General features: G+C 47.1%; 1 protein-coding gene across 8 annotated transcripts in view; it reads left to right on the plus strand.

Annotated features, from left to right (window-relative positions):
- DTNB (dystrobrevin beta) overlaps positions 1–26,532 on the plus strand; it is a 1,143,128-nt gene that overhangs the window by 477,312 nt on the left and 639,284 nt on the right. For all 8 annotated transcript variants that reach the window (XR_013596287.1, XM_078650028.1, XM_078650030.1 and 5 more), the window contains exon 9: positions 8,023–8,189. Coding sequence is in view for 7 of the 8 variants with exons in the window: in XM_078650028.1 (XP_078506154.1) it covers positions 8,023–8,189 (167 nt within the window). In the remaining variant the exon portion in view is untranslated. The remainder of the gene's footprint in view (positions 1–8,022; positions 8,190–26,532) is intronic.

A 26,532-nucleotide genomic window follows, 5' to 3' on the forward strand; every position in this document is an offset into this window, starting at 1 on the left:
ACTATAGGCGAGCGGAGATGCCTCGTTGAAAGAAGTGATCGTGATAGTGAAAAAGGCGGAATTGGCGCGGAGATGTTACATAACATGACGCACAATGCATGTGAACCATTATTAGATGTCAAGCTTCAAAACTACTTTATAGTTCAATAATTTGCATCTTGAGTAAAGTTACAGCCATATTTGTGTTCTGTATTTATATGATGAACTTAAGACACTGTTTCATTTGGTCCCCCATTTTAATAAGGCAGGTGGCTTAGACACTCGCAGGACAAGCAGATTTCAGATGGCAATCGAAATACTCCCTATTTTGTAGTCGCGTGAAATTCACCTGCTCAGATCACTTCACTGAATCCAGATTGCAAGTCTTATCCAGATACCTCTCGGTTTAGGTTTACAAGAACCGGCAGCAATAATCTTACTAGTCTTTGGTGCTTCACATGTAAAGTTTGTTCTTGGCAGGGAATTAAGACATTCATTTTAGAGCATCACACAGTATCTGGAAGCAGACCAATGCAGCGAGTCACAGCATCATGCTCACAAGCGGTCATTTCATTCTGCTCTGGTGGACGGGTCCATTCCCACATGGAAGAAGAGACTACAGCTGTGCATGCAGTACAAAGAGATGCCATCAGTGGTGTGGGCCCAGGGGGCGGTCCAGCTAAACAGGTCACTTACATCCCTGAACATCTGTTCACGCTCCTGGTTGCCCCCAACTGGGTCTTGAACTTGCTCTGCCCTGGCCTGAAAGTGTTCAGTGTGGTTGCCAGGGAGAATGAAATCTTCTAGATCCCACAAAAAGTGAAATAAGTCAGGCTGGGTGGCGAGAATAGGGTGGGAGCAGACAAGCCGAGTAACAAGAATCGTTGTCTGGCAAGAGGAATCCATGAATGGTATCCCATTTGCTTCTTTGACCCTTGTGACCCAACGCTCTTTTCACCTCTTTGCTGATCTCAAAGGGATTGTCTACCTGACGCTGTTCTCCTGCCATGATATGTCAGTTCTTCAGAGTCTCCAACAAATGGCTCAGCCCATCTATCAAAGCACAGAAATGTGACTGTTGTTGCTACTGAAAGCCCCTACCATGCATTAAGATATTCCCTGTGTTTTCTCTCCTCACCCTTTTCGTGACCATGTAACAGGTGGGAACAGGGTTTTCTTGATCGTGTTGCGATGTAAGAATGTGCTAAAAATGTATCATATACTTACCCAGCACTATTCCTAAAAGTCTGCAGATGCCACATTTTGGCTGTCTGCCCTGTTGGATTTGCCAGTCAGTGGGATCACATCCAAATGTTTGCCTTCATTGTCATTCACGAAGCAAGGATAGTTTGTGTGGGAAAGAGAGGTGTGGAAATATAACCTACAATAGGACGGGGAAGGTTACTTTCAAACCTGAGGTATGTCTGTAGTTCTCTCTAAGCTGTAGTTCTCTGAGCTCTACCATAGTTTAGTAGTTGGAATGGACGATACATGAAGAAGCTAGATACAACTCAAGCGTATAGCTGGACATGTGCTGGGTCCATACTGTCCGTGCAGGTACCACGAGAGAAAATGAGTCTCCTGCCGGCCTCTGTGTAGAGAGCGGTCAGTGCTCACTGACACTGGGTCATAGTTGGAGGATAAATGCCTTGAAGCTGTTGGTTGTAGACTGTTTCTTTTTATACAGAAGGTTTAGCTGCTTTCCTTAAGAATTGCATTGAGTGGTCAAGAAGTCCTGGCCAGTTAATCTGTCACAGTCATAATACTTAATTTAATTTAATTTAATTGCGGGTTTATATAGCGCTAGGAATCGACTCCCGGAGGAGTATCTCCACGCTTCGACCGCTGGGGAACCCGTCCTGGCTCACCCTGAGAGATGGTCCCTGATGGGTATCTCTAAGGTGCGACCAAGCATCCCCGGCGGTCTGGGGGGGCCGTTGTGAAGATGAGGCAAGCTGATGCCCAGAGTTGCCGAGTGTGGTTTCTGACTAGAGTAGGCACCGAGGCGAGAATTATCGAGTCCGCTGACCCTGGTCCACGACCCTGCCACGTCGGGAATCGAACCCTGGTCCCGGGCCGTTCTCTGCTTACGGGTCTGCCGCCTCTAACCAGTGAGCCACACTTCTCCATATTTCTAATACTTGGTTCCTATAAGTGCCTGCTGGAACAAGTGGAGTCTCTGTGGTGTAGAGAAGTTGTAGACTTGGTCTTGTGTCAGAACCCTATTTGATTCTACCCTTTCTGAGGATGTGCCCAAAGAACTTGGTGCTGCTGAGCAGGATGTGACAGTTTCTTTAAATACATCTTCTTCGCTAACAACATTTTTCACCTGCAGAAAGTAGACAATAACTACTTATTCTGCTTTTAACTGTGTTATCCTGTTAGTAATCCTAGTTCGACTTTGGTATAGCTTTAGCTCTTTTGTGCTGTTCTTTCATTTATGATATATTTATCTTAGGAAAGGCGTGGGCTTTTTCTTCAAGTTGTTTTGGACGTTTATGTTGTTCATCACTTGAATTTGAAAGTTTTTAGTGCCCTCCTCATTTACTTTTCTGAAAGAAGTCGTGACTTCTTGTCGTTCGACCAGAGGCAAAGTCACTTCACAGTAGCCTGCTTGCTTCTGGGAATATCCCCAGTCTGTGGTTTGGCAGGAGCTCACCCGTAATGTAATGGACGACTGTGACTTTGGTGAAAGGGTTATTGCTTTCACCCAAGTCTATATTTTCTAAGAGTCATTAATGAACCAGTAGACTCAAATTGTCAGACATTTTAAAATGTAAAGAAAAGTCTAACACCTAAACCCATTTATTTCTTCTTTATTGAGTTGGAGTAAAATACATTAAAATAAACATCTCCTCTAAACTAGGTCTCTTATGCTATCATTTATGTGGAATAATTAAAAATTATTTTTCTAACACTCATGAGTGGCTCTTAATTGAAGGGCATTTAGTTGCTCTTCATCCATTGGTAGAAACTTTAATTAATAACTTCAATTTTCCAATAGTTTTTAAAAGGAGTACATTTACAATACCACTGTATGCTATTATTTTTTTAATTTGCAAAATACTCTTGATAGTACCTGATGAAATAGTCATGAAATGTGTACAAACAAAAATATTAAGTTCTACTTTGAGTGACATGTGCCATAGCCATGTCTTCTTGTTCGATAAACTGCAATTCTTATTCAATTTGCCTACTTGCGAATTGCCGAAATATAGAGTATTAGTAAAATATCTTAGTGCAAAAAGTCAGACCATACTGTCTCCAAAGTGAATAAACGTATAGATAATTTAATATTTCCATGTTCAGCTTGGATTCATGATTGTTGTAAAACAGAACTATCCTCAAGCATCAGACCTAAAGAATGGAAAGTAATATGGGCAATGTACAAGTTCAGCTTGTGTTGTTATTGCATTCAAATATTATGCACATTAAGATTTAGTTGAATGTTCTTTTAAGCAACAGTTTTGTGCAAGAGTATAGTCCGTCATAAATAATGCATTGCATACTTAGATCTTTTCCCTATAAATTTGGCCTATAAAAATCATGTTTTGATCACATGAGCTCACTATTATGAAATTGTTCGATTTCATCAACTGTTAAATCAATAATAACTGTAAATATGTTGCTTGTTATTTTTACTCCTTAATACATGATGGGCTTGGGTTTGGTTTACCAGAAGCATCAAGTAAATGTTTATTTCTCACAAATTAAAGTAGTTCATTTGTGATGCCAAGTTTCCTACTGTATGTTTTCTTCATTTTTTTATTAGAAGAAAAGAAAGGTTTCCTTAGGATTTTTTTATTCAGTTTACTGCTTTCACATTCGCTTCATTCGGCAGTTTTCTCTTTCTGATTTTGTAAGCTGTATATGATTTTCTTGACCCTCTAATTGCTGAGGTTGCCCCCTCAGTTTTCCCTCCCTTCTAACCCCTGCCTTTTTTTTTATTTTTTTTTTTTTATTTCTTTATTCGCAGCTAGGGTAACCACTCAGTATCGTGTGTATCACATTTACAAACAATATGCAACATAAACAATAGCAATGTTATAACCAATATACGTAAGTGGTGGCAGCGAGCATAATGCAATAGTCTACATATTTTCATATTTTCTCCCCAAAAAAGAAAAAGCAAGAAAAGGTATACAGCAACTTGTGAGAGTATCAGAGCAAGTGTACAGAAACAAAAATTACCATACCAAATAAAGAAAACCCCTAATCAAGTGTGTAAGCGGCGGAGAACACAAGAGAGCAGTGCAGCCAGGACAACAAATGCAGATTTACCACACTAGCACCTAGGTGGTGTAAGCAAAATCATGGTTTGTGTCAAGCCAGATCGTGTTACGTTCAGGTTATGCAAGAAACAACGGCCACATTAATACCAAACGCATCACAGTGTGCCACCCAAACAATCATGCATCACAAGGCTCACATTCGCTGCGTCGCAGCAGGCAGTGGTCTAATGTCCGGCCACATGGCAATGGTGGATTCCGGAGCAGTGCAACAGGTGTGACATGCTAGCCCACCCCCTCTTTTACAATGGAGTTAATCACCTGTGACTGCTGTTCCCGTGTGATCTTCTCGATGTATGTGCGAAATGGCCCCCAGGTGTCAAGCGGCCGTGAAGCCACCGGGACCTGCTCGGAGTACTCTACACTGTTTACATTGCAGTGTGACATGCTGCGGAGCCAAGCCTGCGCACTGGGAGCACGTCTGGCCCCCCATAATAATGCGACCTCCCTCTTCGCCAGGAGCAAGCCGATTGCAGCCAGCTTGCGCGCAGGACGCGGGAAATTAACCACATAGCCAAGCAGCGCAACTTCAGGAGTCGGCATCAACTCCAATTCCAACATATCCCCCAGCATTCGGTGAACCTGAAGCCAGTATTCATGTAATCGCGGACATGTCCAAGAAAGATGGGCAAAGTCAGCCTGCGGCGCCCGGCATTTAGGACAAGAGTGCGACCTATTTGGGTCTATCTTGTGTGCAAGAACAGGGGTGTAATACATACGTCTCAGGAATTTAAAATGTATAAGCTTGTGCCTACTATTCAGGGACACGGTCCTAGTGACCGCACAGCACGCCGCCCATTGATCGTCGGTTATGGGGTTACCCAGATCAGTCTCCCATGCAGCGCGTACCTTTGCATCCCGCGAAGGGAGAGCGGACAGACATAGCTTATATAGTTTAGAGACAACATGTGAGCCCGTCTGGCTCTGTATTATGAATGTGAGCATCGCAGCGTCTTCGGGGGGAGTGGGAATGTGTTAAATTCTGCTCGGAGCATAGATCTAAGTCTGGTCAGCGTGAAAGAGTCCATGAAGGTACGGTCCGCAAATCGCAGATCCTCCGTTACAGAGAAAGCATGCACTTCCGGGAAAAGATCCCCAATAGTTTCCAACTGAAATTTGGATAATGTGCGCTGCACCACCTTTTCGTTGGTGATAGGAAGCCAGTGTGAGTTGGGCAGTGGAAGGGCGGGAGAGTAATGCGTGTGCATGTGTAGCAGTCTGCGTAATTTATCCCAAGCCCAGCACGTGGTGGACACCGTCTGGATGTCCTGTGGGTCCCGGGGAAAGCCTTTGGGGAGGAGTGACTGAAGAGAAACCGGCAACACAAGGTCGGCCTCCGGTTTTAAGTGTAGAATCCTGGCATCAGGGTGCAACCAATAATAAGCATAAGAAGACTGCGCAGCTAAATAATATAAGTAAAAATCGGGCACGCCGTATCCACCACGCTCATAGGGGAGCGTCAAGGTATTCCAGGACGCCCGTGGGTTCCTGCCACCCCACACCAACCTCAACAACATTGTGCGAAGTTGCGTGAAAAAAATCTTGGTCAGGGGTATCGGGATATTATTGAACAAGTACAAAAACCGTGGAAGTACGATCATCTTTATGATGGCAATCCGGCCCGCCATAGACAAAGGAAGACGGAGCCATCGCTCCATACGATCCTCCAAAAATCCAGAGCGCGCCCATAGTTCAAACGGACGATGGACACGGTGTCGAGGTGTAATGAATCCCCAGATATTTGACGGAGTCCGTGTTCCACTCCAAAGGAAAGGCGCATGCCCATTCGGAGGTGGAGGGAGTGAGCGGGAAAATGACCGATTTGTGCCAGTTTATGCGGAGGCCCGAGTATTCCCCAAAACTGGCTATTTCCAACAGTAGTGGCTCTAGGTTAGTCTGCGGCCTGCGGACATACAATATCGTGTCGTCTGCATAAAGGGAGACGAGGAGAGGGCCAGTACGAAACTGAAGTCCTCTGTGCAGATGTTTCTCCTGAAAATGCCGCACCAAAGGGTCCATCGCCAGGATGAACAGCAGCGGAGATAATGGGCATCCTTGCCGGGTGCCCCGCGAAAGTGAAAAACTGTCCGTGATGGTGCCGTTCAGATGTATGCGTGCGGTAGGTGCCGTATATAATAACTCCACCGTAGCCACAAACATCGCAGGCATCCCCATTCGCCTCATGATGGACAAAAAAAGGGCCACTCCAGAGTGTCAAACGCTTTTTCTGCGTCAAGAAACACAGCTGCAGCAGGGAGTAATGGGTCCATCCGGTGGATAACGGAGAACAGCGTTCTCAAATTAAGAGAGGTGGATCTATGTGGAACAAATCCGGACTGTTCCGGGGAAATGATGGACTCCAGTAGAAGCAACAACCGAATCACAAGAACCTTGGCAAGAATCTTATAATCCAGGTTCAATAGGGACAAAGGTCTGTATGACCCACAAGACGAGTGGTCACGCCCCTCCTTCGGGAGTAGCACAATCACCGCCTCTCTAAGTGAACCCCTGCCTTTGACATTTGGGATTGTTTGATTTTAAGCCTTCAGACGTTTCCCCCCTTAGAAGATATCTAGGCCAAATGTGTGTCCTTTTCACTTCCTTTTGTGAATCGTGAAGTTACTCCGTGTTTGTCATTTACCCTGCTGGGGGTGGGAGGACCGGAAAAAATAGCCAAAATGTGGCAAATATTTTGATTTTACCAAACAAATGGGAGAAAGTGTTTTGTATGAGTATTTCATTTTTCTTCTAAAAATGACAGCAACAAAAACATAGTTTCGACGTGTTTGCACTTTCTGAGTGATGTTCAATGTACCCCATTTTTGTGGTTTCTGCCTACTTTGAAATATTGGGGGGGAAAGAGGTTTGAAACTCATGGGTGAACCACAAAACTATAAATTTTCGAACACTGGACGAAATTCTGAATTCATCTCCAAAGGGATCTTTAGTGTATATCATTTAAGGTTTTCCCAAAGAACCTCATTGGTGACATAAAAAAAATTGATAATGAAAGTAAGTAGGCAAAAAGAAAAATGAGCGATAAGGTTTTCATTTGTACGTTTTTGCACTGAAGGCCAATCTGTGAAAGTTATTAATTGGTATATACGTCAGGCTCTTTCAGTCACAGAAGTGCAATAACCTAAAATGTCAATTGAGCCTTGATTTACAATGATTTATTTTTCATTGTGTTCCATCCATTCACCACTTCATAAGGAAGAATTCAATGAATGAAAAATTAGTGTAAAGGAAAGCTTAGCATTTTTTTTAAATGTATCCAAGAATCTGAAGTTAGGCATGAGGTTACTCGTATCACTGAATTTTGGATTACCCATAATTCCATGTGATTCTGTGTTTTTTTTAATGTGTTTTTGTGCAGAGTGACTTACAATATAAATGGAATCAATAGCTAATACCATGTCCTAGGGTTCTACTTTCTCACTCGTGTCCTGATAACAATGGTATGAAAACAAAGTCCTGTGCACACGTTTGAGAAAATCAATTCAAATAAACCACATTTATCTGCAGTTTCGTTCATAAACCAGAAAACAGACAGCAAGGTCGACAACAAGTAGTAGTTTTTTCTTTGTTTTATGCGATAATTGGTCCTCCTTCCAGTAAATTCTCATAAATCTCGTTTGCAGTGATTATGTAACAGTCTATTTATAATCTGAATGTTATATCAGTTATTGCCTTTTTTCTCTTCTCAGTGATAATTGTCAAATCATGTTTAACTGTTGTTTTTTTTTTACCCAAGTCTTCCATCCTGTTGAATGTTCCTATTGTCGGTGTGAGAGCATGATGGGTTTCCGCTACCGATGCCAGCAGTGTCACAGCTACCAGCTCTGTCAAAATTGTTTTTGGCGTGGCCATGCCAACGGCCCTCATAGCAACCAGCATCAAATGAAGGAGCATTCGTCTTGGGTACGTACGCGTTCTTTGATGTTCTGATCTTGCTGCTTTCATGAATTGTATCTTTTAATTTAGAGCTACTTTAGCGTGTCTAAGTGGGGTATACCCAGTGGCATTAGGAGGGAACTGACAACTAACAGCACATGGTTGTAAACTCACCCCTTACTCCAGAAGTCCTACCATTGACAAAACGCAGACAAGTCAAGGGAACACTCTCCAAAGATGTGAAGGCCAATTATTTTAGGAACATAAACAGGATAACAAGACCTGCAGGTAGGAAAAACAGAGGAATGGGGAGAAGACAACAAGGGTGTGGGTATGCTAATGGTGATTGAACTGAGCCAAGTTGGAACCTTAAAACACAGGAAGTTGCGAGGCATAGATTGATTACCGCTCTAGATACTTGAAATCTCTTGGAAAAATCTGCCCTATCCTGTTGCTTGAGTGGAATCCCTGATTGGTGGTTTGAGTCAGGTCCTTCTGCCAGTCCTTCCCTCTAATCCCCCGCCTCCACAGGGCTGTCCTCCACCTTTTCCAATCTAAGTCTTGCTCTGTGTCTTCTATTCTGTGATGTCTTACTCTGTGAGATGTGAGTGAGTGGTTTATTCTTCATACTGGCCCATCTTATCTCGGGTACCCTTACTTATCTCCTGGCAGTTTCTGGTTTGGATTAGGTTCATGCATTTGCAGGTGTCATGGTTGTGCTATTTCATGTAAGCTAGGAAGAAGGTATCTTGAGCTGAGGAGATTTCAGGTATGTGTCACCAGAATGGTATAAAGGTTTGAGGTTAGGGATTCCTTCACAACATTGGAGTAATGAAGGTGCTTTAACTCCTAGACAGAGGCAAATGTTAAAAATGAAAATGTAAATTCTTCAATAGCTTGAGAGATTCTCTGTTGTCATCTGGCTTCTTGGCATTGCTATATCATGGGCAGAGGTGCTTTTCAAAACGCTTTGCTGGTCAAAGAAGGATTCCATTCTACAGTGAACAACTCGTAGGGTTCTTAGTGTTGTGGTCCTTCCAGTGGAAAAGGTTTGGCAATAAGTTAATGCTAAACTCTGTAAATCCATGTGACCATTTCCTTTCACAGCCCCACAACTAGCAGCTGTTTCTGTAGCCAAAAAGGGCTGCAAGAGCAGGAGCCCTCTTGGTTGGTGAGTGTAATGAGAGTACACTTTAGAGAATGTTTTTTTTTTTTTTTACAGAAAATGCCAAGGTAAGTTTGCGTCCGAAAGTCACAAGTCTTGGATTCCAAACTAGTATGCTGCCTTTCAGGACTAAGACCCTTGAATGGGATTCTCCATTAAATCAATAAGCACTGTTGTACACTTATGAAGAAAGTGGGAGTCCAGAAATAAAACTATTAATAATCTGTCTTCAAACTTCAAATGATGAAATAAGGCTGCCCTGGGTGAAGATGTATTCTGAGTGTTTAAGACGTGTGGGTACTGCGTGAAAGGCATTTTACCCAGGCCCTTGGTTGAAATCAGAGCTTGTGTTTATGAGACCCTATTTATCTCTTAACTTGACCTGACCGGCAGCTGTTACTGCTGTTATTGTTTCCCAAGGTCTTTTTCTACATAGTCTGGTTTGGAATCTAGTGGGCACTCAAAGGCTAATCAGAGCTAACCACAGCAATGGTAGTACTTGGTAATCCCACCCTCTTTGGCCTGTGGATGGCTGGATCAAGTCAGTGTGTGACCTGTTGTCTTCTTAAGAAAGGAGTGGGGGTTGGATAGAATTTCTGATGTTCCCAGAAGAAAAAGGCAACATCTCCACATCTTTCCTCTACCAATCCGTTACAAACATTAACAGTTAAGAGAGTAAAACAAACACAAGATAAGCAGTCTCCTGGATCAAAAGTGGCTGTTTGGGTGCAGTACAAAACAAAAATGGAAATAGAGGCTGTTGATTTGACATATCTTACCATGATCTTTCCATAGAGACTACCCCAGCACCAATTGAACATAAACTGGACTAAAGCTTTTTGAAACTACACATACGTTCAAAGTCTTGAGGGTCTGCCCCAAACTGCTGTCACAAGAACAAACGGAATACACTTAAACAAGTATTGGCTACACCAATATGTCTCTCCTAGGGGTGAGTTATTGGCTTTGGTAATCGGTGGGGGTGGAGAGCTGGAGTGCTGGTCGGAGGAGGGAATGGGATGGTTTGTTATTTAATCAAAAAAGGACCATGAATCGGCCTGCACCTTTTCATTTTGCCGTACATCAGTCCATATCTTTTCTGTTTAAGTTTAGGTGCAGTTCTCACACTCCACTGCCTTGTTACTTCTCATCTGGAAACTGTCAATCCCAGGTTGCAAAGTTGTTTTGGGTAATTGACTGGTGTTAACTCGATCCAAATTCCTAACCCAAATAGTTTTGCCTTTGGTGTCCCGGTGACTCTTGAACTTTATGTGATTGAGCCTTCTAGCTGCAGATGTCTACCTTAGAATATACCCCAGGCATCGAGCTGGATCTGGAAGTTTTCAAGCAGTACCCCTCTGCGCGAGTAGGTGGCGTAGTTTGTGCTAGAAGTGACGTGCGTGGTGCCTATATAAGCTCCACCTTAGTGGGCTGATGTTAGTTCTCTCTGTTCGTTCCAGATATAGCTGATCTGTGAATAGCTACCCTTAGTTGCTTGTTTACTTTTTTTTCTTCGACTTTTTGTCAAAACTTGTTTCAGACCATGTGGTCCCTGTCACAGGCAGATGTGCTAGACAAAAAAAGACTGATTTGCATATGGCCATGTATGAACTGGGGTGGCAGAGTGGGCTAAAGAACGGTGATGGATTAAACCCAGATCTGTTGACTGGGTGTGAGTGTTTGATTGGTTCAGATTCTCCGTCCATCTCCACCCCCTTTTGTACCGCTTTGTTCGCCATAAATTGGCAGGGTATGCTCAGACGTGAGTCCCTTGCTCACTTTGCCACTGGATTCAAGCAAGCCTGGCTGAAGACGGCTGTAATGCCAGAAACCGGTCCTAGGAAGCTTGAATCCGGTCCAGGGAAGGCATGGCTTGGCAGTTCGGGCTGGACTGTTCCCATGAGGCACAGGGTCAGACTGATTTGCATATGGCCATGTCTGAACTGGGGTGGTGGAGTGGGCTAAAGAACGGTGATGGATTAAACCCAGATCTGTTGACTGGGTGTGAGTGTTTGATTGGTTCAGATGCTCCGTCCATCACCACCCCCTTTTGTACCGCTTCATTCCCTTTGTGGCCACCTCCTCACCCATGCCACCCACTTACGACTGGCTGACGGAGGACCACCTCTCCTTGCTCCGTCAGGAAGTATTGGCTCTCTTGGCATCAGAAGTATGTTGTGGTTGTTAATCGCACTTCTTTCTGGTGCCCAAAAGGACTTGCGCCGTTGTTTTGTCCTAGACCTGCACCATTTCAATCTCTTCCTGGAAAAAGAGAAATTCAAAATGCTCAAGTCCTGTCTGCCCTGGACCCGGGATACTGGTTGGTAACATTGAACTTGCAGGATGCATAATTCCACATCTCCATCCTGCCTGCCTGCCCATAGAAATTACCTGTGGTTCACGGTGGGCCAAGAGCTCACTGTTTGCCGTGCCCTTCAGTCTTACCATGGCTCCTTGGTTCTTTACCAAGGTAATGGCGGTAGTTGCAGCACATCTACAGAGGTCCGGGTTTCTAGTCTTCTCCTACCTATAGGATTGATTGTTGAAAGCGATTGCGGCCAAGGCAGTAGTCTTCCACCTTCAAACTACTTTGAACGTCCTGAACTTGCTGGGGTTCACTATAAGCTTATTGAAGTCACACCTGGCTCCCTTTCTTCAGGGCATATACTCCAGAGCAGCTAGTTCAAGATATTCAGGCTATGATGCAGATGTTTCAGCCTCCATTCTGGATCCTGACTCTGAGGCTGTTGGACCTCATGGCCTCCTGGATCCTGCTTGTAAACAATGCCTGTTGGCATTGCAGGCTCTGCCGTGGGGCATGAAGATACAATGGGCACATCATCAGGGGAATTTCTGACATGATCCAGATCTTGGAGGGCACTGCGAAAGATCTGCAGTGGTGGCTGACGAATCGTGATTGGTTCAGTGGCAGACTCCTCTCCCTTCCTCAGGTGGAGATCAGAAGACTCTGTTCTCCGGTGGAGGCTGGGCTTCACATTAACCTGCTGGAGCTTCAGCGATTCACTTGGCATTGAAAGCCTTTCTTCCTTCGATTGAGAGAAAGCTGGTGCAGGTGCTCACAGACAACACCTCCAGCATGTGGTACTGCAACAAACCTGGTGGGATCGTGGATCCTTTGTCAAGAGGTTCTGTGCCTCTGAACATGGCTGGAACGCCAGGGCATTTCCCTGGTGGTTCAACACCTGGTGGGCTCTCTGAATGCTACAGTCGACAAACTCAGCCGTTGATTCCTTACGCATCACAAATGGCATATCCATCTGGATGTGGTGCAAGGTTTCGCTCAAGAGTGAGGAGAGCCGTGGTTGGATCTGTTTGCCTGCACTGAGAATCCGTGACATCAGCAATTCTGCGTGCTGGTGTTTCCAAGGCGGCTGTCTTAGAGATACTTTTCGCCTTGAGTGGAACTCCGGCTTCCTGTAAGGCTTTCTGCAAATTCCACTCCTGGCCAGAGTTCTCAAGTAGATCAGGAATGACTGGGCCCAAGTCATTCTTGTGGCTCCGGATTGGAAATGGAGAGTTCTGGTATTCTGAGCTGTTGAGCATGAGCATCGGCCCCTCGATCAGGCTGCCTCTTTGGTAGGATAGTTTGTCACAGTAACAAGGAGGGTCCTACACCCAAACCTGTGCCCCCTCCACCTTTATACATGGAGACTGACGGCTTTCGACCTTCCTCTCGAAGTCAGTGATGTTATTCTGACAGGCATGCGTCCCTCCACCAAGTTGATCTACACCTGCAACTGGGATACATTTGTTGCATGGTGTGCACCTAGGAGCATCAATTCTCCCTCTGCACCCCTTTCTCAGGTTCTTCTGTTTGTTCTATCCTTGGCCCACCAGGACTCTGCTCTGGGCACAGTTAAGGGCCATTGATCAGCCATTTCAGCATTTTTGCGGTTGCCGGACCAATATTTGTTCAATTAACATGTTGTGGCAAAGTTCCTCAAACCTTTATAACATGTTTCTCCCAAGGACATTCATCGTGCTTCAGTGAGACTTAAATCTGGTTCAGGTCTTTTTGTTGTGTGCGCCTTTTGAGCTGCTGCCCAACTGCCCTTTCAAGTTATTAACCATCAAGACCTCTTTTCACCTCTTTTCTAGAGGCCATAACATCGGCTAGGGGGGTCAGCGAATTACAGGCACTCTGTGCACCCTCCTTATACCACCTTCTTTCTGGGCAAGCTGGTACTCCGAACACGTGCCTCTTTCCTCCCAAAGGTTGTGACTCCTTTCCAGGTCGGCCAGAACATTACCTTGCCTACCTTCTTTGCTCTGCCTCATCCTTCTAAAGAAGAGGGGAGACTCCACCATCTGGACCCAAAAAGAACATTTTTGTTCTACCTTGTTCACACACAAAAGAGTTCAAGGTGGATGATCAAGTTTTCGTTGGGTACGTCGGGGCCAAGAAAGGGAAGCCTGTGCAGAAACAGACCATCTCAAAATGGATTGTGCTCTGCATTAAAATCTGCTACTCTTTAGCCAAGAAACAACCCTTTGAGGGATTGTCAGACAGCTATGTGGGCATCTGTGCACATGTTTACCAAGCTCTACTGCCTGGACAGTCCGGTCTGACTTGACGGCCACTTTGCCTGTTCGGTCCTGTAAGACTTCATGGTTTGTCGGTTCACAGCCCCACCTTCAGGGAGGCATTGCTTGAGTATCTATTCTGAGGTAAGAACTCGGGCGGCTAAAAGTCTCTATCAGATGAACAATTTGGTCACCTTTGGTAATGCCTTATCTGGTAGAGACTACCTAGTTGCAGATTCCTTGCTGACCCTCTCATCCTCACTGCTCTGCAAACTGATTACATACAGTGTGAGGGTCACCCTTCTAAGGGCTTTACAAATTCTCACCAGATGTTGGTCTTCATCATGGCTCCCTGATCCTTGCATGGAAAGTCAAGAAAAGACATTGATGTCAGTATGCCTAGGTGGCACATATATATATATATATATATATATATATACATCGCATTCAGCCAAGAGATGGCCATTGTCACGGTTAACCGTGACAAAGGCCATCTCTTGGCTGAAACGTTGGTGGTGGTGATGGTGGTGTTCATTATGCTTTAATAAAAGCAATTAAAACTACAACTTCTGGAGTGCCATGGAATTCTTCTTTTGGGATATATATATATATATATATATATATATATATATATATATATATATATATATATATATATATATATATATATATATATATATACATACATATATTCCTGAAACGCGTCAGGCTTTACATGTTTGAAGATTGCTCTGAAAGCATCCAAGGAGCGAGCAGTGAAATGGATCCAAATAAACGTGCTGAATTGAACTTCGTGTGGCTGTGCTTCAATGGGGCTTCCTGTGTTTGAATTTGATGTATATCGGCTGTTGCCCAGTCGATAAGAGAGGCCCACCTTTGACAGGGTCCGTGCAGGCTCTGAGCTGGGGCTTGCAAACAACGGAACGAAGACAAGAACAGCTCCAATACAGGTGGTGCTGCCTTGCGCACGATTTCTCTGCTGCAAAAACGCAATTGGTGAGCTTCCAGCGCACTCTCTACTCCACTTGGTGAACAATTGGTTCCATTTGCAAGGACTGGTGAGTGGCCCCACCGGGGGAAGAAGGTCAGCGTACTACAAAGCACAGAATGCTTTGCGGTGTAGCCACGCCCACTGTGGCAGGTGACATTGATTATAAGAGCAGACGCTGCCTGAAATCTGCTCCTCCAGCCCTTCATGAACTATGCCTCTGAAGAAAGGATTGATTCCTGAAACGCGTCAGGCTTTACATGTTTGAAGATTGCTCTGAAAGCATCCAAGGTGCGAGCAGTGAAATGGATCCAAATAAACGTGCTGAATTGAACTTCGTGTGGCTGTGCTTCAATGGGGCTTCTTGTGTTTGAATTTGATGTATATCGGCTGTTGCCCAGTCGAGAAGCGAGGCCCACCTTTGACAGGGTCCGTGCAGGCTCTGAGCTGGGGCTTGCAAACAACGGAACGAAGACAAGAACAGCTCCAATACAGGTGGTGCTGCCTTGCGCACGATTTCTCTGCTGCAAAAACGGAATTGGTGAGCTTCCAGCGCACTCTCTACTCCACTTGGTGAACAATTGGTTCCATTTGCAAGGACTGGTGAGTGGCCCCACTGGGGGAAGAAGGTCAGCGTACTACAAAGCACAGAATGCTTTGCGGTGTAGCCACGCCCACTGTGGCAGGTGACATTGATTATAAGAGCAGACGCTGCCTGAAATCTGCTCCTCCAGCCCTTCATGAACTATGCCTCTGAAGAAAGGATTGATTCCTGAAACGCGTCAGGCTTTACATGTTTGAAGATTGCTCTGAAAGCATCCAAGGAGCGAGCAGTGAAATGGATCCAAATAAACGTGCTGAATTGAACTTCGTGTGGCTGTGCTTCAATGGGGCTTCCTGTGTTTGAATTTGATGTATATTGGCTGTTGCCCAGTCGAGAAGCGAGGCCCACCTTTGACAGGGTCCGTGCAGGCTCTGAGCTGGGGCTTGCAAACAACGGAACGAAGACAAGAACAGCTCCAATACAGGTGGTACTGCCTTGCGCACGATTTCACTGCTGCAAAAACGGAATTGGTGAGCTTCCAGCGCACTCTCTACTCCACTTGGTGAACAATTGGTTCCATTTGCAAGGACTGGTGAGTGGCCCCACTGGGGGAAGAAGGTCGGCGTACTACAAAGCACAGAATGCTTTGCGGTGTAGCCACACCCACTGTGGCAGGTGACATTGATTATAAGAGCAGACGCTGCCTGAAATCTGCTCCTCCAGCCCTTCATGAACTATGCCTCTGAAGAAAGGATTGATTCCTGAAACGCGTCAGGCTTTACATGTTTGAAGATTGCTCTGAAAGCATCCAAGGAGCGAGCAGTGAAATGGATCCAAATAAACGTGCTGAATTGAACTTCGTGTGGCTGTGCTTCAATGGGGCTTCCTGTGTTTGAATTTGATATATATATATATATATATATATATATATATATATATATATATATATATATATATATATATATATATATATATATATATTCAAGGACTGGTGAAGTCTGAAACGCGTCACTGAGGAGAAAATAAACATCTGAGCCATACCTTCCTGTGGTCCGTGTCTCTCTTACCCTGCGAGGAGCAAGCTGGAGAGTCGTTTTGGTGTGGATATATATATATTTTCTTTTTTATTTTGGAGTTTGTAGAGCACGCAGCTACCCCCAACGGGGGTGTCCCGGCGCTAAGGCAGTTGACTGTAAGAGGGGGAAGGGAGGAGACTATATCTGATTGAAAAGCCAGGTTTTAAGGGCACCACGGACAGTAAGCTCCGTCTCTGATAAGCGGATGAAAAGTGGCAGGGTGTTTCAAAGTTTAGCGGTCCTAACCGCGAAAGCTCTGCCGCCAGTCATAGCCTTTCGAAAGTGGAGAGAGATCTAGATGGTTAGATCTCAGGGTACGGGTGTGGCGGTAATGTTGGAGCTTATTTCTCAGATAAACCAGGCCCCATCCCCTGGTTGCTCTGAACTCCAGAGTCAGGGCCTTGAATTCAATATTCCTAATTACGGGTAACCAGTTCCAAAAGCTTCTCTGGGAATGCATTCTGCCCATGGCTTAATGTTGGCTTTCTGGTTTGTAACTCACATTTTCTGGCTTTCTGTTTGCTGGCTTTTGAGTGTTTTAGGCTGTCGAGCATGTCTTCGTCCCTCCTGTGGAGCAAAGTTTGTTCACCATTGCACCTTGTATTCTTCCACAAGTACTCCTTTCTGTAAACCGGCATTTTAAATTGTGTTCTTTTTTTTGTCACATTTGCTGTGCATTCAAAGACAGAGGCTAAATGTCAGGCTCTGTCCTCCGAGGGAGCTGTTGTTTACTTTTCTTTCTCTGATTTCAAATTGAGAAGATTTAGGTTAAAATTTTACCGGGTACTGGGAAAGAAAAGGTTTTATCTAGCACATAACAAAATGTAAATGTCTGTAAATCATCTGTGCAAAAAATTCTGAATATATCAGAATCAGGAAAGCACAAATGCAGCACTTTTTAGGTTTCGTCCTGGCGTTGCAACTGCGTAGCAGTTACTCCGCCCAGGCGAAATCTAATGTTATCTCTATATTGGGGACTTGAAACCGCCCCTTCTTCCATTGGCTAGCTCCATAAATGGAGGCTAGCCATTGGAAGAGATTGGCCGTCAATCACGTTTTCCAGAGAAAACGCGATTCGGGGGCGTTTCTGGGTCTTTTTTTAAGCCCCGCCCCTTGTTGCCGTGTGTCCCGGGCCGCGCTGTGATTGGCTGCAGGCCCGGGACACCCCAGTGACGTCAGCCAATCACAGCACGACCCGGGACCTGACTTGTTTATGTGGGTTTAGATGTGCGGGCACGCTGCTCTGTACCAGGGCAATTTCAAATTAAGGTGCGATGTCAGTTTAAATTCTTCTGCATGGCTCATAAAGCTCTTTATCCAAAAAATCCCAGTTCTTATGTGTCAGAAATGTTTCAAAGATAGCGTCCCGTCCCTCAAGGCTGCTTCGCTGCACATTGGCTGGTAGACGCTTATTATACCTAAAGATCGCAGAGCTCTTCCAGGTGTCAAGGCTTTTTCTGTGGTCACGGCTCAAGCCTGGAACAAATTGACTTATTATATTCGTCTCAAATCTGATCTATTGACATTTCTTAATGGTTTGAAACCTTTTCTTTTTACTTATATTTAGATATCTTTGATTGGTAGGCAGTAAATGCGTTTGGCTGAGCGCCAGGACACCCGTTGGGTAATTGTGCGCTCAATAAACAGTAAATACATAAATACTTTCTCACTTTTCTTGTGCTCTCCTAGCTTCTATACATCTTCTCCCGTTTCTTCTTTCGCAGTTCTCCCTCTTTCTCTCCTCTCTGGGCTTACTACATCTTACCCTCTTTCCCCCAGCCTCCACTTAATATCCCCATCATCTCTCTACCACCTTTCTCCAATTCAGGTCTTCGTCTCCATTGCACTTACCTACTTCATGCCGTCCGCTCCTAACTTCTGCCCTCCGCTCCTAACTTCTGCCCTCTCCCCCCCCCTCCCTATTCCTTTTCGTTTTCTTCGATGGTTTCTCTCGTGTTCTTGCTTCCTGCACTCTTCTCTTACCTTTCCTCTTCCTACTCACTTTGATATTCTCACCCCCCCTTTTCCTTCCTCTTCCAGTTCTCCCGCCTTATCGTGCTTTCCTCCATAGCTCGCATTTACTCCTTGTTTTCCACCCACATTCTCCATTTCTGCTCACACTTTCTCTCTCTGCGTACAATCTTTCCTTCCACCTTCATATCACCTTTCTCCATATTTTTGTTCTTCATGCCATTTCTCATTTCCTCTCCGTCAATCAAAATGTTATAAATCCTAGTCTTTTTTTTTTTTACAACTTTCTTCCTGGCTCGCTCGCTACGTTACACCTCCTACCCAAGAGAGCACCTTCACCCCCAACCACCTCCCTCCCAATATTCACCCATTTCCGGTGAAGAGTTAACACTGATGCAGGCCCAGTAAAATACCAGCAAAGAAGAAATTGTGGCGGGCCGTTAAATGAACGTCAGCAAGGCACGCAGGCCCTACCCGCACCTCTGGGTCCCGGTGCCGCTGGACCGGTTGAACCGCCGACATAGCTACCTACAATTAAAACAGAATGAGCGCTTCAAGCACTTGCATTCAAGCCCAGATCACAGCACATGCCTGATGCTCAGTGCACAGCGGCCCTGCTCTATCTAACCCGGTGTCACTCTTAAAACCTCATAAAACCCGCCCGGGTTATGGGTCGCTTCAACTCCAACTTGCTAATGGCTCAAACGAATTTCCGCGGTGTTCGGAAGCGGCTACAAATTTCTGAAACTGCAGAAATAAAACGTTCGAGGTAATGAAAAAAAAGCCTTCCACTCGGTATCAGCAGGTTCGCACTAGTGACGCAGCACAAAACGCCATTTCCACACGGCAATAAACTCGAAGGCTGGCAATAAAAATGTCAGAAGGGTGGATTTACAGTCACGGGAGTCACTTGCTTTCCTTATCGCTTTTATTCGCTTGATTGTAATTTTCTTTCAAGATCAAACCAATATTATTTTGATTAATCGTCACGTGCCCCTCAAAGGGGTGGGGCCCATAGGCCAGTGCCCACTTTGCCTATTTGGTAATCCGGAACTTGCCCTGGAGCCACTGCACCTGCTGCACCCCTGGACTCAAGGGTACAGTTGGAGTAGTTGCGGTACTTGGAATTCTGGCAGAGCAGGGCAGGATTCCTAGGTGCTATGGTATGTTATGTTTGTGCAATTTGCAAAGCGCATGCCTATCATTTGTAGGGCACAGTAACGCTGTTTGGGGTCTGCATATCCATTGCATTCAGTCCCACGGTTTTCACTGACTGACCAGGTGTGTTTGGTTGTGTTTGCTCACTAAAGACTGCTTTGTCCAGAGTCTTACATAATGATGGCTCAATTTGGTACAAATGTGCCCGTTAGGGATGTTCATTGAGTACTAAGTGAATACATGTGTGTCCTGAAGGATTTTGTCATTTATTTAGTTCTACTCGGTAAAACAGATATCTATTAACTGTCCTGAACAGCTGTTCTGTATGTTTGCTTCCCTGCCCCCTCGCTGTGCTTGCTTCCCTGCCCCCTCGCTGTGCTTGCTTCTCTTCCCCCTGGCTGTGCTTGCTTCCCTGCCCCCTGGCTGTGCTTGCTTCCCTGCCCCCTGGCTGTGCTTGCTTCCCTGCCCCCTGGCTGTGCTTGCTTCCCTGCCCCCTGGCTGTGCTTGCTTCCCTGCCCCCTGGCTGTGCTTGCTTCCCTGCCCCCTCGCTGTGCTTGCTTCCCTGCCCCCTCGCTGTGCTTGCTTCCCTTCCCCCTGGCTGTGCTTGCTTCCCTGCCCCCTGGCTGTCCCTGCTTCCCTGCCTGTGCTTGCTACCCTGCCCCCTGGCTGTGCTTGCTACCCTGCCCCCTGGCTGTGCTTGCTTGTCTGCCCCCTTGCTGTGCTTGCCATTGGCAATGTAAATGACAATGCCATTTATTTATCTGTTTTCAAAACCAAGTCATAAACAAAAAAATTGTCATTTACAATGCCAATAGCTCTAACTTTTGAAAAGGCGAAACCGTTGCATTGTAAATGTTTGTTTGTAATTTGGAAGTATGGTGGAAACGAATATTTTAATACGATCAAAACAAATTAGTACACTAGGTGGTGCTATTTCCAAACATTCTCGTTTGTGCGCTGCATAGTTTTATCAGGAAAACTGTATGTGCAAATGTTATAGTTATTTCAATTGAAAATATGATGTCTGTAATGGCAGTGCACTAACATCCAATGCATACTCCACTTTAGCGCACTCTATGCCCCTCTACTCTACGACCCTCTACTCTACAACCAACAATCTACTCCAGTCCACCACACTCCATTCCACTCTATGCCACTTTATTCTATATGACTCCACGCCACTCCATTCTTTACACCGACTCTTGACACTTCGCTCTGCTCCACGCCACTCTGTCACTTTACGCCATTCGATACACCACTCTACTCCAGTTTGCAATACTTTACTCTACTCTGTGCCCCTCCAGTCTAGGCCTCTCTGTTCTACAACACTCTACTCCACTCCACCACACTCCATTCTGTAGTAGGGGATCTCTGTGTATAGTCATAATCTAGTGAATAGTCCCGCCCATGTGCGTGGACCCCGGAGCAATCAAAAATAATCTCTTACAGTGTCAAAAAAAGCAGAAATGCATAGACACTTAAGAGAAAATTTTAAAGACAGATAATGCAGCCTAAAAAGGCTACACTGTCCAGTACTTCAACTAGAAATTCCACCATAAAATCCACAAAACAGCAAAAGCCTGTACAGATTTCCATTGCTTTAATAGCAAAAACTCCCTCAGGAATGATAGAGAGAAGAACCTGGACAGACAAGCCCCATAGGCTGCCATTATGTGGCTCAAAACAGGATACTGTGCCTTTAAGAGAATCTTCCAGAACCTTCTCCCAGTATCCCAGAATGCATAGCAGGTCCAACTTACTTTCAGTTCTTTTTTCCGGCTCCTGCAAGCAGGACCCTGGAGCATTGAGCTCTCCCTTTTCAAGGGTTTTGTTGGTGTTTTTTCACTAATTTCGATTTTGTGTACTTTTAAAGTACTTTGGTGACTTTCTTCTTGGGTTTCTGCTCTCTTTGGCTGTCCATAATGCCTGCATTATTTGATAAATGCCCAGAGTGCTCAGGAAGAAGGCCAAGTCAGACCCCCATGAGGTGTGTATCCTCTGCCTTCCCTCTTCCCACATCCCAGAGGAGTGTGTGATCTGTAGAGGCTTCTCTGGCAGGACCCTGAAGGACAGGAGAAAAATCAGACTTCAGGGACTTGAAGAAAGAAGACTGAAGGCTCAAGGTGGGTCTGGAGGGGCTTCTGCTGCCCATGCTGAGGCCTCTGGGGGGCTCCCCAGGGGCAGGAAGTCCAGCAAGCGTCCAAGGTCTCCGTCTGGGTCAGTTGCTATGACCACGACGTCGAGAGGAAGGTCCACGGCCAGTTCCCGGTCTCCCCAGGGCTCTGGGTCGAGAAAACGTCGCCCGTCGACGTCGAGGGACGTTTACAGGCCGCCGTCGAACCCGGTGTCGATCTCCTCGTCGTCGCCGTCGAGTGGACGGCATCGGAGGGCCCGGCGTCGGCGCTCGCCGTCGAGGCAACACCGCCATTCGCCGTCGAAGACACGGACATCGTCGCCGTCGAGGGGATCCTCGTCGTCAAGGTCGCCGTCGAGATGGAGGAAATCTCCGGTGCCGAAGAAGTCGACGTCGAGGCGATCGAAGAGGTCGACGTCGAGGCGATCGAAGAGGTCGACGTCGAGGCGGTCGAGGTCGACGTCGAGGCGTCATCGCCCATCGTCGAGATTTAGAGGTTCGTCCATCTGGTCGGGGTCGACGTCGAGGCGGAGAAGCCGGTCGACGCCGAGGAGTGTGAAACGGTCGATGCCGAAGGGCCGTTCGCCGTCAAAGGAACCACGATCGACGTCTGAGCACCGATCGTCGACGTCAGGAGGTTGTAAGGACAGGCCCAGGACTGTGGGGGGCTCCCCACAGTCAGGACAGGATGGTGGCTCGCCGGGAACGGCATACTCCGAGGTGTATACCCCGCAGAAGCCTACTGCACCGCCTCCTTTGCCTCCTTTGCCTAAGGGCCCACCTCCGAGGGTTTCGACCCCTCCTCCGTTGCCTCCTCTACCGGCTCCTCAGGCCCCGGTTCCAACTGTTCCTCCTCCCCCGGTTCCACCGAGATCGGTGTCGATGCCCAAATTGCCGACACCTCCGAAGAAGACTCCTAAGTCGAGGGTTCCTCCTAAACCCAAGACGTCAGACCCGGGGAGGCCGGCGGAGCGTCCCAGACCCAAGAGATCGAGGTCACGCGCGGGTAGAAGGGACAGGTCGAGGAGTGGACGCGGATCCTCCTCGAGATCCAGGCATCGCCATAGGTGGCATAGGTCCAGGTCTCGTTCTGCCTCTGGGACCCGTTCCTACTCACCTACGTTGTCAGATTCACCGGAGACGAGGGTGTCCCCGATTGATGATATTGGCACGTTCCAGGAGGTTCTCCTGCGCGGGGCGGCAAAGTTGGGAATCGAGGTTACGGCCCCTACGCCCTCAACTTCCGTGATCTTTGAGACATTACATAAGAAACACCTGTCTCGCCCCCTACTGCCTTTGGTGCCAGGACTACTTGAGCCGGCGGAACAACTCTTCCTTACGCCGGCGGTGGTGAAAGCTGCGCCTTCCAGGCTCGTAAAGAAATACAGGGCTCCAGAGTCGGACCCGGCTTTCTTGCGGAAGGACCCGGCACCGGATTCAGTGATTGTGACGGCGGCTCGGAAACTCCATGCCACCTCTCCTGCCTCCACCGTGCCTCCCGATAAGGAGAGCCGCTGGATTGACTCTGCTGGCCGAAAGGCGTGTGGGACGTCCTCTACAACGATGAAGGCCTCCAGTGACTCGGCGTTGTTGGGACGATACGACCGTGCACTGTGGGACTCCATGGAGCGGTTTGCGGACCTCGTTCCGCGCGACCGGAGAGAGGATTTCATGGAGATCGTCCAGGAAGGGATGCTGGTTTCTAACCAGGCCATCAGCGCCGCGGCGGATATCTCCCTGCTGGCCGCGCATGGATACTGCCAAGGTATCAATCAGAGGCGCCATGCTTGGCTTCGGTTGACGTCGCTTAAACCTGAGGCGCAACAACGTGTGGCAAATCTGCCGTTTTCCGGGGATACCCTTTTCGGGAAACACGCAGATGACGAGATGGCCAGGATGAAGGCCGAGGCGGAAACCCTGACGGCGGTGGGCTTGGAAAAGCCCAAAGAAAAGAAACCCTTCCGCCAATTCCAACGACGTTTCGGGTCGCAGGGTCGAGGAAGGGGACAGTCTTCTGGGCAACATCAGCAGCAGCAACAACAGCAGCAGTACAGAAGACCCTTCCAAAAACGTCAGAGGGGTAGAGGTGCACAGCAGTCCTCTACCGCGACCAAGGGCCCGGCTGGGTCTCGACCCTGAGCAGTTACTTCCCCTTCGTCCGTTACCCGCTCCGGTGGGGGGAAGCATTCAATTTTTTCTGGCAGAGTGGAGAAAAATTACTCAGGACAAGTGGGTGCTGAATATTGTTTGCAATGGATACAGTCTTCGGTTCACCAGCCCTCCTCCATCGATTCCTCCGGTCAGCTTGCAGTATCAACTGCGCGAGCTTCAGGCGGAGGCCGACATCCTGTTAAGGAAAAGGGCGATAGAGGATGTACCTCTGTCTCAAAGAGGAAAAGGTCTGTACTCTCGGGTCTTTCTGGTCCGCAAGAAGGACAAGAACGAGTTCAGGCCCATTCTGGACTTGCGGCAGGCAAACAAATGGATTCGCAGAGAAAAGTTTCGCATGCTGTCGTTGCATCAGATTTATCCTCAGCTGCAACGGGGAGACTGGCTTTGTGCCATAGACCTACAGGATGCGTACTTCCATGTGCCCATTGCACACAAACACAGGAAGTTCCTGCGATTTCAAGTCGGCACCAATCACTATCAGTACACGGTACTTCCGTTCGGGCTGAAGTCTGCGCCCAGGACATTCTCGAAGTGCATGGCAGTGGTAGCGGCACACCTGAGGAAGAACAAGGTGTTTGTCTACCCGTACCTGGACGATTGGTTGATCAAGGCCTCCTCCTTCTCGGAAGCTCAAGCACACTTCCAGAAGACGTGCGTTCTCTTGAACAAGCTGGGGTTGCACATCAACATGTCCAAGTCTGTTCCAACTCCGGTCCAGTGCATCCAGTACTTGGGAGCCTCCATCGATACGCTGTCGGCAAGCGTGTCTCCTTCGGAAGAGCGACGTTTATCACTCCTTCGGAAGGCTCAGGCTCTCATGTCCACTCCATCCACGACAGTGAGGACGGTGTCTTCTCTGCTGGGATCGATGGCCTCTTGCATCTTCCTGACGCCACATGCGCGGCTGCACATGAGACCGCTGCAGGAGTGCTTGGAAGATCAGTGGGACCAGAGGAGAGGATCTTGGGACGACAGGATACAACTGTCTCTACATGCTCTTCAGTCTCTGAAGTGGTGGTGTTCAGCGGAGAATCTCCTCAGAGGGGTTCCCTTCCACAAGGACATTCCCACACAGACGATCGTGACGGATGCTTCTCTCCTGGGATGGGGAGCGCACTCCGGAGACCTGCAGATTCAAGGGACGTGGTCCCCTTCGGAGTCCACGTACCACATCAATTTCCTGGAACTCAGGGCTGTTCACTTGGCACTGAAGGCTTTTCATCCGTCCTTCCGGACCGACTCTCTGCTTGTGCAAACGGACAATACGACCACGATGTATTACCTCAACAAGCAGGGGGGCTCGAGATCGCGCACTCTGTCTCAGGAGGCGCAGGCGATCTGGCATTGGCTTCTGGCTCGAGGACTCTCGATAACGGCCACTCATCTGCCAGGTGTACAGAATGTTCAGGCAGACGAGCTGAGCAGACTGATTCAGGAAAACCACGAATGGGTCATAAACGACGAAGTACTAGGAGAAGTCTTCGCAAGGTGGGGAACTCCAGACGTAGATCTGTTCGCCACCGCCGAAAACAGCAAATGTCGAGACTTCGCCTCCAGATACTACCAGCCGGGGACGCTGGGGAACGCGTTATGGATCAACTGGTCGAACCGCTTTCTGTACGCTTTTCCACCCATTCCCCTGATTCCAACGGTTCTCATCAAACTCTCCCAATCCAGGGCGAAGATGATTCTGATTGCCCCGGAATGGCCCAGACAGTGGTGGTTCACGGACCTGCTTCACCGGTCCCTCCTTCCTCACATGAAGCTGCCGTGCAGACCGGACCTTCTCACGAAGTTCGGGGGGCGGATGGTGCACCCCAACCTCTCGTCTTTGAGTTTGGCGGCATGGCTCCTGAAATAGTGCAATATGGCCATTTGAATCTCCCAGAGGATTGTATGGACATACTGAAGGAGGCTAAGCGACCTTCCACTAGGACTTCTTATGCTTACAAGTGGAAGAGGTTTTGCATCTGGTGCCAGTCTAAAAACTATGACCCTACGACATGCAAGGAAGATGTCATCCTTCCATATCTGCTACATCTGGCGCAGTCTGGCCTTAATGTCCATTCCATTAAGGTTCATCTGGCTGCTTTGACTGCCTACAGGAAATGCCCTTCACAGACTTCCTTCTTCCAGATCCCTGTGATCAAAGATTTTCTGGAAGGCTTGAAGAAAGTATTCCCTCCTGTCAGGCTTCCTTCGCCTTCATGGGACTTGAATGTGGTGCTGTCCAGGTTGATGAAGGAGCCTTTTGAACCTATTCATAAGGCTTCGTTGCAGCACCTGTCCTGGAAGGCGGCGTTCCTCGTGGCCATTACATCGGCCCGCAGGGTGAGTGAAATTCAGGCGTTGTGTTGCCAAGAACCTTATACTGTATTTCATGCTGCTAAGGTTGTTATGCGTACTCACCCTAAGTTTCTTCCCAAGGTTGTTTCTGATTTTCATATCAACCAGACTATCACTTTACCTACGTTCTTTCAGAATCCTTCATCTCCAGCGGAAAGGTCTTTGCATTCCCTGGATGTTAGGAGGGTGCTGAAATTCTATCTGGATAAAACCAGAGATATTCGTAGGTCAGACCAATTGTTCATCAATTATGGATCAGTCAGGACGGGTC

This window comes from Lissotriton helveticus, chromosome 6 (assembly GCF_964261635.1).
Source record: "Lissotriton helveticus chromosome 6, aLisHel1.1, whole genome shotgun sequence".
Classification (NCBI taxonomy): Eukaryota; Metazoa; Chordata; class Amphibia; order Caudata; family Salamandridae; genus Lissotriton; species Lissotriton helveticus.